Raw genomic sequence first — 12,673 nt, forward strand, 5'->3', positions numbered from 1 at the left:
TTTTGCAAATTTGTATTCAGCCCCTCTGAGTCAATTACATTGTATCAACTATTGTTCCACATCACAGACGTACATTTTGCCCATTTGTCAATTCCCTCAAGCTCAGTCAGATTAGATGGAGGGATAGTTGTGAACAGCAATTTACTTTTTCTTGCCACAGATTCTGAATAGGATTTAGGTATGGATTTTGACTGGGCCATCCAAACAAATGAATCTGCTTTGATCTAAACCATTAGGACAGAGTTTTATTGTAACTCTTTCTGCATGTCAAGGGTGGTCCTGCTGAAAGATAAACCTCTGACCCAGTTTCATGTCTTTTATAGCCTCTAAAAGGTTTTTTCTGAAAGGGCCCTGTATTTAGCTCTATCCATCTTGCCTTTAACTCTGACCCTTAACTTCCCTGTCCCTACACAGGAAAAGCATTCCCACAGCATGATGCTGCCACTACCATGTTTTACTGTATGAATGGCATATGCAGTGATGGTGTGCAATGTTAGTAATGTAGTGTTTTGTATGTTGGCCAAAAAGCAAATTTTTGGTCTCATCTACAGCACGTTGCTGTGCACCATCCATTTCCAGATGATGGATTGAACAGTGTTCTGTGAGATGTTCAAAACTTGATATACTGTTTTATAACATTATAATACTATAAACTTCTTCAAAACTTCATTCCTGACCTGTTTGATTTTCTCAATTGTTTCCATGAATTACACAGATTGAACTCTATTTATTAATTAAGTTGCATTTGAATCCAATTCCATGCACTGGATTTATTTAGGGACAGCAGAATAAAGGGAGCTGGATACAAAAGCACGTTAACTTGTTTTTAAACTTTTATTTTTAATAAATATTGAAAGAAAAGTGTGCTTTTCATGTCACCGTTTTGAACCACTTTGTGTTGGTTTATCACCTAAAAACCCAATAAGTTGAAGTTTGTGGATGGAATATGTCAAAATGGGGTATGAATACTTTTGCTGAGCACTGTATGGAAATGCAATAAGTATATAAGGGTTTCTTTACATTTTATCTTTGTTCACTATATGATGTTTGGTTGTAAATTGCACTCTTTTCTGTTGTTTCTTGAATTTTACGCTAGTTATCCATTTACACATAATGAAATTAATTTGAAAACTAAATGTTTTATTTTCATTTTAATACAGTAAAAAATTAAATGAAATTATTCAGAAACTAATATGGTAATGAAACCATCAATAGTATTAATAAAATAAAAACTACATGTAGAAAACCTCATACTATTTTAAAACACTGTTTCTAATTTTTAAATGTATATTTTCATGTTAATATTCTCCTCTCATCTTCTGGATAACAGATTCCAACATGTTTATTTTTAGCTTCAAACTGCAACTGCACGTATCTTTTTACCTTTACTCAGCTGGTGAATGTGTGCTTTGTGTCCAGGTCTGCAGATAGTCCTGAAGTCAATAATGAAGGCCATGGTACCGCTGCTGCAGATTGGTCTTTTACTGTTCTTTGCCATCCTTATGTTTGCCATCATCGGCCTGGAGTTTTACAGCGGCAAACTGCACAAGACCTGCACAGCACAGCCAAGAATACTGGGTACACCGGGCAGATTGTGTTTTATTATTTTATCCTGACTGCCAATGTATTAATGTGCTGAATAGACATGGCATGTGCATTAATGCATGTCGGGGAATATGAAAAACCCAACGAGACCAGTGCTATTAAAAAACAACAACTACTGAATAGCAGTACAAGTATACAAAACGTTTTATACAATAGTTGTGTTGCTTCTTCGTCAAGATCTGGAATAAGACTCCAAATCAATAGTCATGTAATTTTTGTCTCACAATTAATTGCTGTTTACAAAAAAGCATCTCCTCCAAATTCCAACCAGATTGTTTTGAGTGACTCAAGACTGAAGCAATACACACAAGCAAAGAAACTGTCAATTAAAGTTTTACTTTCAGATTAAACAGCTAGATATTTGACTTTTAAAGTCTATGAGTTTCATGCATTAAAGGTGAACAACCCGAAACACACTAAGAAACTATCGGTGGCATTATGCTCCGAACTGGATTGGCTCAATGACCCGACAGGTGAAACTTTAGATTCAATGAGTGATTCCAACAGGACAAAACCCACTAATGCACATAGCAACTGGTCTGGTAATAGCTACAGCATGAAACATAAAACCTCTAGACCAAGCATTCTAATAACCTGATCCTAATCAAATTACAAATTCAGCCATGCCAAAAAGAAAGTCCACCCTCTTTCAAATAATAAAAATGTGGTCTTCTTTGCAAAGTTCCAAAACGTTTTAAATCTAATTTTAAGTATACAAAAAAAAAGCAACTGATTCCACACCATCCTCGATTATTAAACAAAGATTAAGTCCTAATGAAAGGCTGTTTGTAAAAGAATAAGTATTTTTAATAGCTTCTAGAACCTTCCTCGCAGAAAGACTTGACGTTTTGGTTTCCTGTATGACTTTATCAGTTTTTCTGTGCTTTGTGGTCACATTGAGGGCTATTCTTATTTGTCCAACTCTACTTTGTTGCTTGCATGACCCATTGCCTCACATCGAAATGTAGCATATTTATGGGTACCGCAGAGGTCATGGTCCACACAATGACTCTAAGGTGCTCAGATCAAAAAGATGCAAAACAAGCCCAAATTAACTCCACTCTACCCCTTGTAAACCTGTGTTGTACTGCCATTTTCTTTTTAGAGACGAGAGGTTTTCCTGACAACCCTTCCAAACAAACCAGACTGGTTCAGCATTTTCTAATTGTTCTGTGATGAGCTGGAGTCTGTTTTTTTTTTTCCAATTTCTCTCATCATTGCACGGTCATCATCTGCTGATGATCAATTTAATTGAAAGCTTTAAATTACCAACAGCTGACTGCAGCTGTCCCTCATGCATCCTGTAAAAGAAGCAAATGTATACTTTTATTTCTACACACAACTTTTTAGTATTGTTTTTTCTGTTTAATAAATAATGATGATTATGTGTGAAATCATGTTGTTTTTATACACTTCACGTGAGATTTCTGTAATTTTAGAAGCCAATAAATATCGTCTCATTTTATTATATTCTAATATATAAGAGGGTGTACTTTATTTTACCATAACTGCATGAGGGCTGTATTTAGTTGGTGATTGTAACCTGTATCCAGTGACCAGTATGGCATCCATTCAGGGTGCAGTGTAGGAACATATATCAAATATCCATCATTTAACTTGTGTCTATATATAGTGTTTGAGTTAAATTTGATGACTTCAGTCTCTTTTTAAAATCCCACTTTGGAAAGATTTCATAAGAGGTAAAGTATGTAATGCTATTCATCTTATTGGAGACTAACACAAAAAAAGAAGGGCAGTGGACTCAACAGCTCTGACACAGACTCAAGGACGAAACAAATCAATTTATTGAAGGAAACTTGAGATTGTTTGTGTAATGCTTGCATATAGAGATGATAGTGTATTTGGACTGTTTCTATCTGCAATCCTAATCTTAAAAGCAGACCTGAGCTGCTTCTGCTGCTTGTTGTTATTATACAACAAAATAACAAAAATAATAACAATAGGTTGCCGCTCCACTATGATGTCGTAACCACAAAAGCAGAAACACACATGGCGTGTAAATCTGCACCTGGAGACTCCACGGAGCCAAAGTGGCCTTGCTGTGCTTTATAAATGAAACAAACAATGCAGCGCAGTACAATTAATTATTATTGAGTTCATAGCTGTTATTACCTCCAAGCTGCCCCCAATTTCACATGAGCTGAATGGACAGCTATGAAAGAAAACAGACTGAAGTAAACATTTTCTGTTACTGAATTATTAGACGCTGGAGCTCCATGCTTTTAATGGATATGTCCAGTTTCAAATAACGTGATATAGCTTAAACACTGTGACACATAAAAAAAATTTATTCAGTGTAAAAGTTGTCAGTTTTACTGCAGCATAATTTATGACACAGAAAAACAACTCCTCATTTGAAAATGTTCTATGTATATATAGTATAGATAGGATATATATATATATATATATATATATATATATATATATATATATATATAATATATATAGATAGAACATTTTCAAATGTGGAGTTATTTTTATATATATATATATATAATGCCAAAAAACGATTGGTCTGTCTACTGTAAATTAACTTTTGCATCCTATTCTTCATCTGTAAGGTCCAGCTTATTGATGGATCCACCATTGCCATCATCAGCAACTTCAACAATTGTGTAACATCTTCCTCAAGGTTTAGGAATGTGTTCATAGTTAGATGAGGAAACCAGATAGTAACCTCTTCCCTAATTCATCCCAAAAGTGTTGAAGAAGGGTTGAGGTCAAGACTCTGTGCAGGCCAGTCAAGTTTCTCCACACCAAACTGTATGCATCTGCATCCATGGCAGTGATTATAAACCCGAAATTCATTGTCTTTTCTGTTTAGAAAATGAGACAGTGGACTCATCTGAGTACGAGTTCCCATGTGGCGTACGTCAGTGTCCAGCCAAATATGCCTGCGCAGAAACCTGGATTGGGCCTAATGACGGCATCACCCAGTTTGACAACATCCTGTTCGCAGTCCTCACTGTCTTCCAGTGCATCACCATGGAAGGGTGGACCACTGTGCTCTACAATGTAAGCTCACATGTCTGCCTCTCATAATGCTATTCTGGTTAGGTTAAAACGTTGCCTGAGCATTCTTACAATGCAGACTACATAAAAACCGACGCAGAGGAAGTAAGGGCCTTAGCACATTATTGGTTGCTGAGTGAGTGTCTGAATCGTGCATCTTCATCAGCCTTCATCAGGTGGGGGGGTTTGGGGTTGGGGGGGATAATCTGATCCAGTCAATATAACCCTGCACCCCAATTAAAATTTCATCATTCCAATTTACAAAAATATCTTGCTTGAATAACCTGTTGATTTTATTTATTTTCATTTGCCAGCAAAATAGTACCATGTTTAATCGTCTGGTAATTTAAACCACCCTCCTTTTGCCAAAAGCCTGGTATGACCCAACCCGCTTTCATTACTAAGCATTCACTGTTTGCTTTACTTTGATGCAGTCGCTGGTGAGAGTGGTTGTACTTTGAAAACAAAGAGTGCCAAGCAGGCAGACAATGATTTTTCACTGCTGGTCGACAATAACCTCTTGTAAAAAGAGCAAAAACAATCTGAGGTAATCATACATATTGCTAAGTCGACTGATGAATTGTTGACTATGCCACTTGCACATGCCTGTACACGCAGACCCACTATGAATGCCTTTGCATGTAGACTGCTCCGAGGTACATTCATTCCATGATGGAGGTCTTAACTGGAATTTTTCATATGTTGAATCTATTTTCCTCATTGAAATAAATTTAAAGACAATGCAGTATAAAATGGTCGGCCAAACAAAATGCAGAGTACTCATAATCCATTGACATGATCTAATAAAAAGAGCATTCATTTGTTCTTTACTCCCATAAAACAGTGCGGTAGCAATCATACCTGCCATCTGTGTGCAGTGCTATTCCAAATCGCAGCTGCTTTTGAGAAGAGCAAAATAATGCCAGACAAATAATGAGTGCAATTATTTGCAGATTTAGTGAATCACACTACAGGTATCAATAAACATGTTTCACATTTGCATCCACTCCTCCCAGAATTTGACAACTTTGTGTTATGATTTAGGTTTGTTTGGTTTCGGGTTTTTTCTTTATGTTTTTCACAGTTAAGGCTTTGAATCGTTCTTCTGTTTATTATTATTATTCTTGTTAGATTTTTGAATCATGTTTCTGTTTGTTTTTCTGGTCATGCTTCAGTTTTGTCGTCTTGTTCATGTTTTGTCAAGTTTGGTTTTCGGATCTGGTTATGCTTTTGTTTCTGTTAGGGCTTGCGAGATAGAGGACAGGTGATCCAAAAAAACTTAATTGACAGAAGAACAAAACGTGGCTGGAGCAAAACAGAGACTCTTGAACACAAACTAACAGAAACTAGAAAAACATGAAACAAAAGCATAACCAGATCCGAAAACCAAACTTGACAAAACTTGAGTTAGGCGACAAAACTAAAGCTTGACCAGAAAAACAAACAGAAACATGATTCAAAAATCTAACAAGAATAATAATAATAATAATAAAAAGAAGAACGATTCAAAACCTTAACTGTGAAAAACATAAAGAAAAAACCCGAAACCAAAAAAACCAAACAAACCCAAATCATAACAGTTTCATGTTTTTCTAGTTTGTGTTCAAGAGTCTCTGTTTTGCTCCAGCCACGTTCTGTTCTTTTGTCAATTAAGTTTATTCGGTTCACCTGCACCTATTAATCTGTCTTCTTGTTTCACCTGGTCACGTTCCATAAATACACACCTGTTCAGTTATTCATCACGGAATCATTTTCAGATCTTGCTCATGTCTTGTTTTTTCGGGTCATGCCATGTCTGTCTTGCGTGCCCATTTATTGTTTTGTTCCTGCCTCTTCTGAGAGTGAGTTTTTGTTTTTTATTGAATCGTTTTTCACCTACCGTCATGCTGCCTGCTAGTCTGCATTCTGGGTTCGTCCGTTGTTCAAGTCTTGACACTTTGTGCTGAAACGCACAGTAGGCCTACTGCATTTTCATTGAGGCAAGCGTGTTAACTGGTCAACATGTGTTATTGTTTTTATCTCATTGTGCATGTTAATAAAATAACGCTGCGTGTGTTTTGTGCGTGTTGTCCTGGGGTTAAGAAGCATAAACACTTTGTAAATCTCGCCTAGGGACAGATAGAGAGAGAAAGAGACAGAGAGAGAGAGACAGACGTCACAGCCTCTTAGCACAGTAGGGTGCCCCTGAATGTCTGATGGGACCAGATGTGGGCCGTGGCAGGGCCCCTATTCTGGCACCAATGTTTCTAATAAAGTAACGCCAAATTAGCCTGACTCCTTTTAAAAAAGTTGATGATTCAACAAATAAATAAATGGGCAGAGAGCTTAAGCACCCAAATGGTAGACCCAAAGTTATGCCCTTGTTTCAAAAATAAAGATCCGTTTTAATAAAAGGGAATTTTCCAGAATTCTCTAAGCAAATTTTTTAAACGAATTTTCTAAACATTGTTTTCTGTTTCTTCTTAGGTTTGCAAACATTTACTGTAGCTCATAGCTTTGCACATCTGCCCCAGCATGCCTGTACTGAGCAGAAAAAAGAAGGTGGTATATTTACCATGACTCTCTCTAAAAGCTGTAAATGTAAAGTTTTTTACATTGATTTGAAAACCTTTCTAAAATGTGGAGTCATTTTAGAAAGTTGCATGCTAAAACTGGTTCCCTTTTTTTCTAAGAACTATATTTGCAAATCAAATTCTAATATGGAAATTATATATAATGTATAAAGTGACAGCTTGGACAAAGCTGGGCTGTTTAAATTATTACTTTTTTTGTTACTTGGTTGTCAGATCTGTTAACTGACAAGCAGAAAAAGCTGTTGTGCAAAAGCAGTTTTGTTTTGTAAATGAAGAAATACTAATGTCTTGAATTTTTGCAGACATACATAAATATATACATTCCTTTAAGGGTTCTATGTTCTGGATTTTTAAATGACTTCATTTTCTTGTAACTTCATATTTCTGCTCTTCAGTTTCTACAACAGCAAATATTTGCAGTTTTGTCTGTGTGCATCTCTCTGCCATTACTAAAACTGATTGTTCAACAACCTTACATACCAATTTTTGGGGATGCTTTAAGTTTAATAAAGTTTTAATCTCATTTTGATATTTCAGACCAACGACGCCTTGGGTCCCACCTGGAACTGGCTTTACTTCATCCCTCTCATCATCATTGGCTCCTTCTTTGTCCTGAACTTGGTGCTGGGAGTGCTCTCTGGGTACATCCTACTTCACACAAAAAAATTAGAAACATTATGTTACTTAATTGAGTGTCTTCACTGCTATGACTTATGTTGTGTGTATTCCCTCATTCCCTCAATTAGCAGCCATAGGTGAGACTGCAAGACAGAATCACCCAGTTTAGAGAGAATATATTGCCTTGCAAAGGTATTCACCCCCCTTGGCTTTTTACTTATTTGGTTACTTTCTAACCTGTAATTTAAAATTTTTTAATTTTATTGTATGTAATGGATATGCACAAAATAGTTTAAGTTAGTGAAAAGAAATATGAAATATATATATATATATATATATATATATATAAAAAAGAAAGAAACGGAAAATTGGCATGTGCATATGTATCCACATACAAGCCCCTAAAAGTTGTGATGCAACCAGTTACCTTGAAAAGACACATAATGAGTAAAAGGAAGTCCACCTGTGTGCAGTATAAATGCCACATGATCTGTAAATATACACACACCTTTTCTGAATGACCCCAGAGGCTGCAACACCACTTAGCAGGAGGCAACACACCATGAAGACCAATGAGCTCTCCAAGCAAGGCAGGGACAAAGTTGATAAGAAGTACAAGTCTGGGTGGGGTTATAAAAAATATCCAAATGTTATATCTTCCTCTGGAGCACCATCAAATCCACCATCTTTAAATGGAAAGCACATGGTACCACAACAAACCTGCCAAGAGAGGGGCACCCACCAAATCTCAGACCGGGCAAGGAGGGCATTTTTAAGAGAAGCAGCAGAGACCAAAGGTACGGAAGCTCTGAAAGGCAAGTGAGAAAAAAAAAAGTAGATTAAAATATTTCTAAGTTGTTTTTTTTCCTGTTATGCCCTAAAAGGCAAGTGAAGGGGGAAAAAAATAAAAGGGCTTATATGTTTATGGTAACAATGTAATTTGTTAAAATAGTTATAAATAAAAAACATTCTTCACCATAAAATCAACCTTATCGACAAGTGTTAAACTTTAAAAGAAGGTGAGGAGACATTGAGCCATCCAACATGAAGACGCTGGAGCAGTTTTGTCTTTAAGAATGGGCAAAAATTTCAGTGGCGAGCTTTTAAAGATTTATTCAAAGCAACTTGCAGCTGTAATTGCCTCAGAAGGTGGCTTTACAAAGTACTGATTTTAGGCGGGGGTGAATAGTTATGCACGCTTCAAAGTTGCAGGTATGTTTTGTAAATTAAATGGTCCAGACTCTCAAACAATTAATTATAATTCCTAACTGTGAGGCAACAATAAATGAAAAATGCCAAGGGGGATGAATGCATTTGTAAGGCACTGCATAACAACTGCTTTTACATTTTATAACCACGTGCCCTATTAGTTGTTCCAGTAATTTATTATCCTCTAGGGAATATAGAGTGCAAGTTTCTTTGTTTGCATTTTGTAAAATGTTTAAAGAAATTTTTCAGGAAAGGTAAACAACCATTTGACTTTATCACCTCCAGATCTAGTAACTTTCTTCCTGTCCTGCCATTGGCTGAGCTGTATGAGCAGCTTATAGTGCAGGACAAACATTTCAATGAGTTTTCTATGCAAGAGGGTTTATTCACTCCAAGGCTCAAAATGTTTCTACTCTGAACAAGTGAAGTACTCGTTTAGTGGTTTGGTTTGTTTTTTCAGCGAATTTGCCAAAGAGAGGGAAAGAGTGGAAAACCGCAGAGCCTTCATGAAGCTGAGACGCCAGCAGCAGATTGAAAGAGAGCTCAATGGCTACCGCGCCTGGATCGACCGAGCAGGTGGGTCTGGTCCAAGTCACAGGTATGCATCTTTTCAACAATGACCGAAACATTAATTAACAATGTCAGCTATTTTTTTTGCAGCACCCATGCTGGAAATGTCGTCACAAATCATATGAAGTTGTTTCTGTTGTCAGAGTCAAAATACTTACTTATGATGACATATTTTCTTTCCAGAGGAAGTTATGCTTGCAGAGGAGAATAGGAATCCAGGACCTTCCGCACTTGATGGTAACTTAGCAGCGATGTTTCCTTATTTAGTGTTGTTGTGCACAGTAACCCTTTAGATACACTATATTCCCACAAGTCTGCATTTAAAACAGCTGCCCATGCATCGACTGTTTAACAACCTGCCATGTAAATGTGTGTAACTTTTAAAACAACTTTTCATAGAAATAAGTTCAATTTCAGGCTGGCTTGTCATTCTTGATAATCAGGCTGTGTGGCTAAAGATTTAAGGGTTAGGAATTGATGGTCCCATTCTGTTGTAAAGCCTGAAAAATCTTTTTCAGCTTTAATGAACATTTTGATCATAAATGGTAATTGTTCCAGCTGTCTTGTCATTCCTCTAGAGGTTTTCATGTATCAGAGTTTATCTTTAAATCAAATTCAGTTCATCAGAGAATTTGTATCAACCATGCATACTTTAAATCATCTCTGTTCACTTTCAGTCAATATTTGTAATAATTAAAAGAAGTGTGAAGCAAGCCAGCTTTATTAAAAGACAGAAACCAACTGTAAACCAAGGGCAAAGGTTCTGATTTCAGTTTCCTGGCATCTGCAACTTTGCTTTGAAACTAATTTCAAAGAAATTACATTAGAGGTCTCACCAGGATCCAGGTGATGATGTAAACAAATCACACCAAACAATAGACTCTAATGGCCCTGGGTGGAACAGGCAGGTTGTTGGTTTGCATCTTACTTGGAATGCTCCTAGAAGGATGGGCCTCCATGTGATTAAAAACAGCAGCTCCCAAATTCCAAGTTGCTCAACTGTGAGTCTCCAGAATTTGCAGACTCATGGATAGGGGTTGAAACATCTTCAAGGAAAAAACAAAATGAAAGTCTGGTTGCCTTTGATTAAAACAAATTGTCAGCTGGATTAACTTTGCTTCAAATGTCAGGTCCAAATGTGAAGGTGATGGGATTGTACTGGGGCTCTCCTACCTACATCAACATCTCAGTCAGATAGATTTAGCATTTAGTCTATCAACCAACAGATAGATAACTGGTGTTCTGACCCTCTGATCTCTACATTAACCTTTTCTCTTTGCTTGGCCAGCAGTGCTTTATTATATGTTGACTGATTGCCACATCCCAAGAGCCTTTAGGAGAGGAGTAGTGGTTGTGTTAATGTTGACAACCAAAATCTTCTGCACTTTGCAGTAAAAACTTCACAGCCAATTTCACACAGGCACACACAAATAGGCTACACTGTGACTGCTACAAAGTGCACATTCATTGTTACCAGGTCATGCTGACACTGTAACACTAAAAAAACCTACTGTGAAAATCTGTTGTGGACATTGAAAGTGTCTTCAGTTGCAATGGAAATTAATGTGAATGCTCTGATAGCTTTAATTATAAAGAAAGGTTGCGCTTTGCAGTTACCTTAGCAACCACTGGTCTGAAAAGGCAGCAGCATGGATGTGTGTTTGTGTTGACAGAACTAAGTCTTTCTGCCTTTAGCACACACCACTATGTGGGAAACAGCAGCAGTGTTTTTGTGTATGTTTGTGTTTGATCAGTGGCTTATTAAAAAGTCCCCGACCAAATATTGACTGAAAGTAGATGCAGAAATTGTGAGATAGCAGGAAGGCATCAGTAGGGATTTGATAAGATGAGAGGTAATCACATACACATTTGTCGGTGAGCTTTGCACACTTACTTTGTTTTTTTTTTTATTTGCTGTTTTTTATTCCCACATGTCCTAACGCAGCGTTAGGACATGTGGCTGTTGCCTACAAGAGCCAGATTTACTCTACAAGAAGGATCTCTCAAGACAAAATTCTTATTGCGTGATTGACTTTATTAAATCAAGACTGGATCCAGCATCTAAGTAGGCAGGTCACATTGATGTAATAGAAACCTTTTTATGTTATTGTTTTATGATCTTGTTCATTATTTAGCCATTTAAAATGTTGAAAATATTTTCTGTGTTCATAGATATAAAAATCTAACACTAGATAAAATACATTGATGACAAATATCATTTGTTTAATTTATTTGTAAAGCTTTCAACAACTTAAACACTAACATGTTAACTTTAGGAACACAGTTTAAAACAGTTTACTTGCAGAGCATAATAATAATTATTATTATTATTATAAAGAAACCAAACGTTAATATTAGATTTCATCTGACTGAATATATATATATATATATATATATATATATATATATATATATATTCAGTTTGAGCAATTCAAATTCAGTTTCTGATGGCACAAGTTTCTTCCCATACTTTTGTAAATTGAGGTTTCGATGTCTATAAAAATGTTGATGTGATTCTGATATGATTTTGATATGTTCTAATTGATAGAGAATTGAAAACTTATTTCAGACTGTGGTATCTGTGCTGCTTGGTTTGCGTCTATTCAGCAACACATGTGAACATGGCTTAAAAAAAGAAAAGGCACGGACCATTAAATCATCTCGAAGCTTTTTTTTTTTTGGGTCATTAAATGATGACTTTTCTCATTCAGCTGCTCATTTTGGCTAAGTGTTCCCATTAGCTTTGTTGTTCATTGTTTTACGTTTGTTCTGTAATCAGATTTCTTGCCTTGTTAAAATATTATTAGACGTTTTTCACATGAAGGTGGATATTGTGTTTTACATACAATGTAGTGGTTAAAATGTTGCACAACATGCAGTTGGACTTTTGTTTATGTCTTTAGTGTTAAAGCGAGCCACCACCATAAAGAGGAGAGGCATGGATGTGCATCAGGGCCAGTCAGGGGAGGAACATTATGGTGATATCTCTTCTGTGGGTGAGTGGCTATATTCTGAAAAATTTGCCCTTAAACTGAAAACTAAACTCTATTTGAGTTTTAATTTTC

At 36.3% G+C, this 12,673-nt stretch overlaps 1 protein-coding gene across 1 annotated transcript in view; it reads left to right on the plus strand.

Annotated features, from left to right (window-relative positions):
• The window catches only part of LOC124873256 (voltage-dependent R-type calcium channel subunit alpha-1E), a 187,815-nt gene that overhangs the window by 120,976 nt on the left and 54,166 nt on the right, over positions 1 to 12,673 (plus strand). The window contains exons 7-12 of the mRNA XM_047373777.1: positions 1,420 to 1,578; positions 4,451 to 4,641; positions 7,749 to 7,852; positions 9,499 to 9,614; positions 9,792 to 9,845; positions 12,512 to 12,604. Of these exons, the coding sequence (XP_047229733.1) occupies positions 1,420 to 1,578; positions 4,451 to 4,641; positions 7,749 to 7,852; positions 9,499 to 9,614; positions 9,792 to 9,845; positions 12,512 to 12,604 (717 nt within the window). The remainder of the gene's footprint in view (positions 1 to 1,419; positions 1,579 to 4,450; positions 4,642 to 7,748; positions 7,853 to 9,498; positions 9,615 to 9,791; positions 9,846 to 12,511; positions 12,605 to 12,673) is intronic.

The sequence above is a fragment of the Girardinichthys multiradiatus genome, chromosome 9 (genome assembly GCF_021462225.1).
Source record: "Girardinichthys multiradiatus isolate DD_20200921_A chromosome 9, DD_fGirMul_XY1, whole genome shotgun sequence".
Taxonomy (NCBI): domain Eukaryota; kingdom Metazoa; phylum Chordata; class Actinopteri; order Cyprinodontiformes; family Goodeidae; genus Girardinichthys; species Girardinichthys multiradiatus.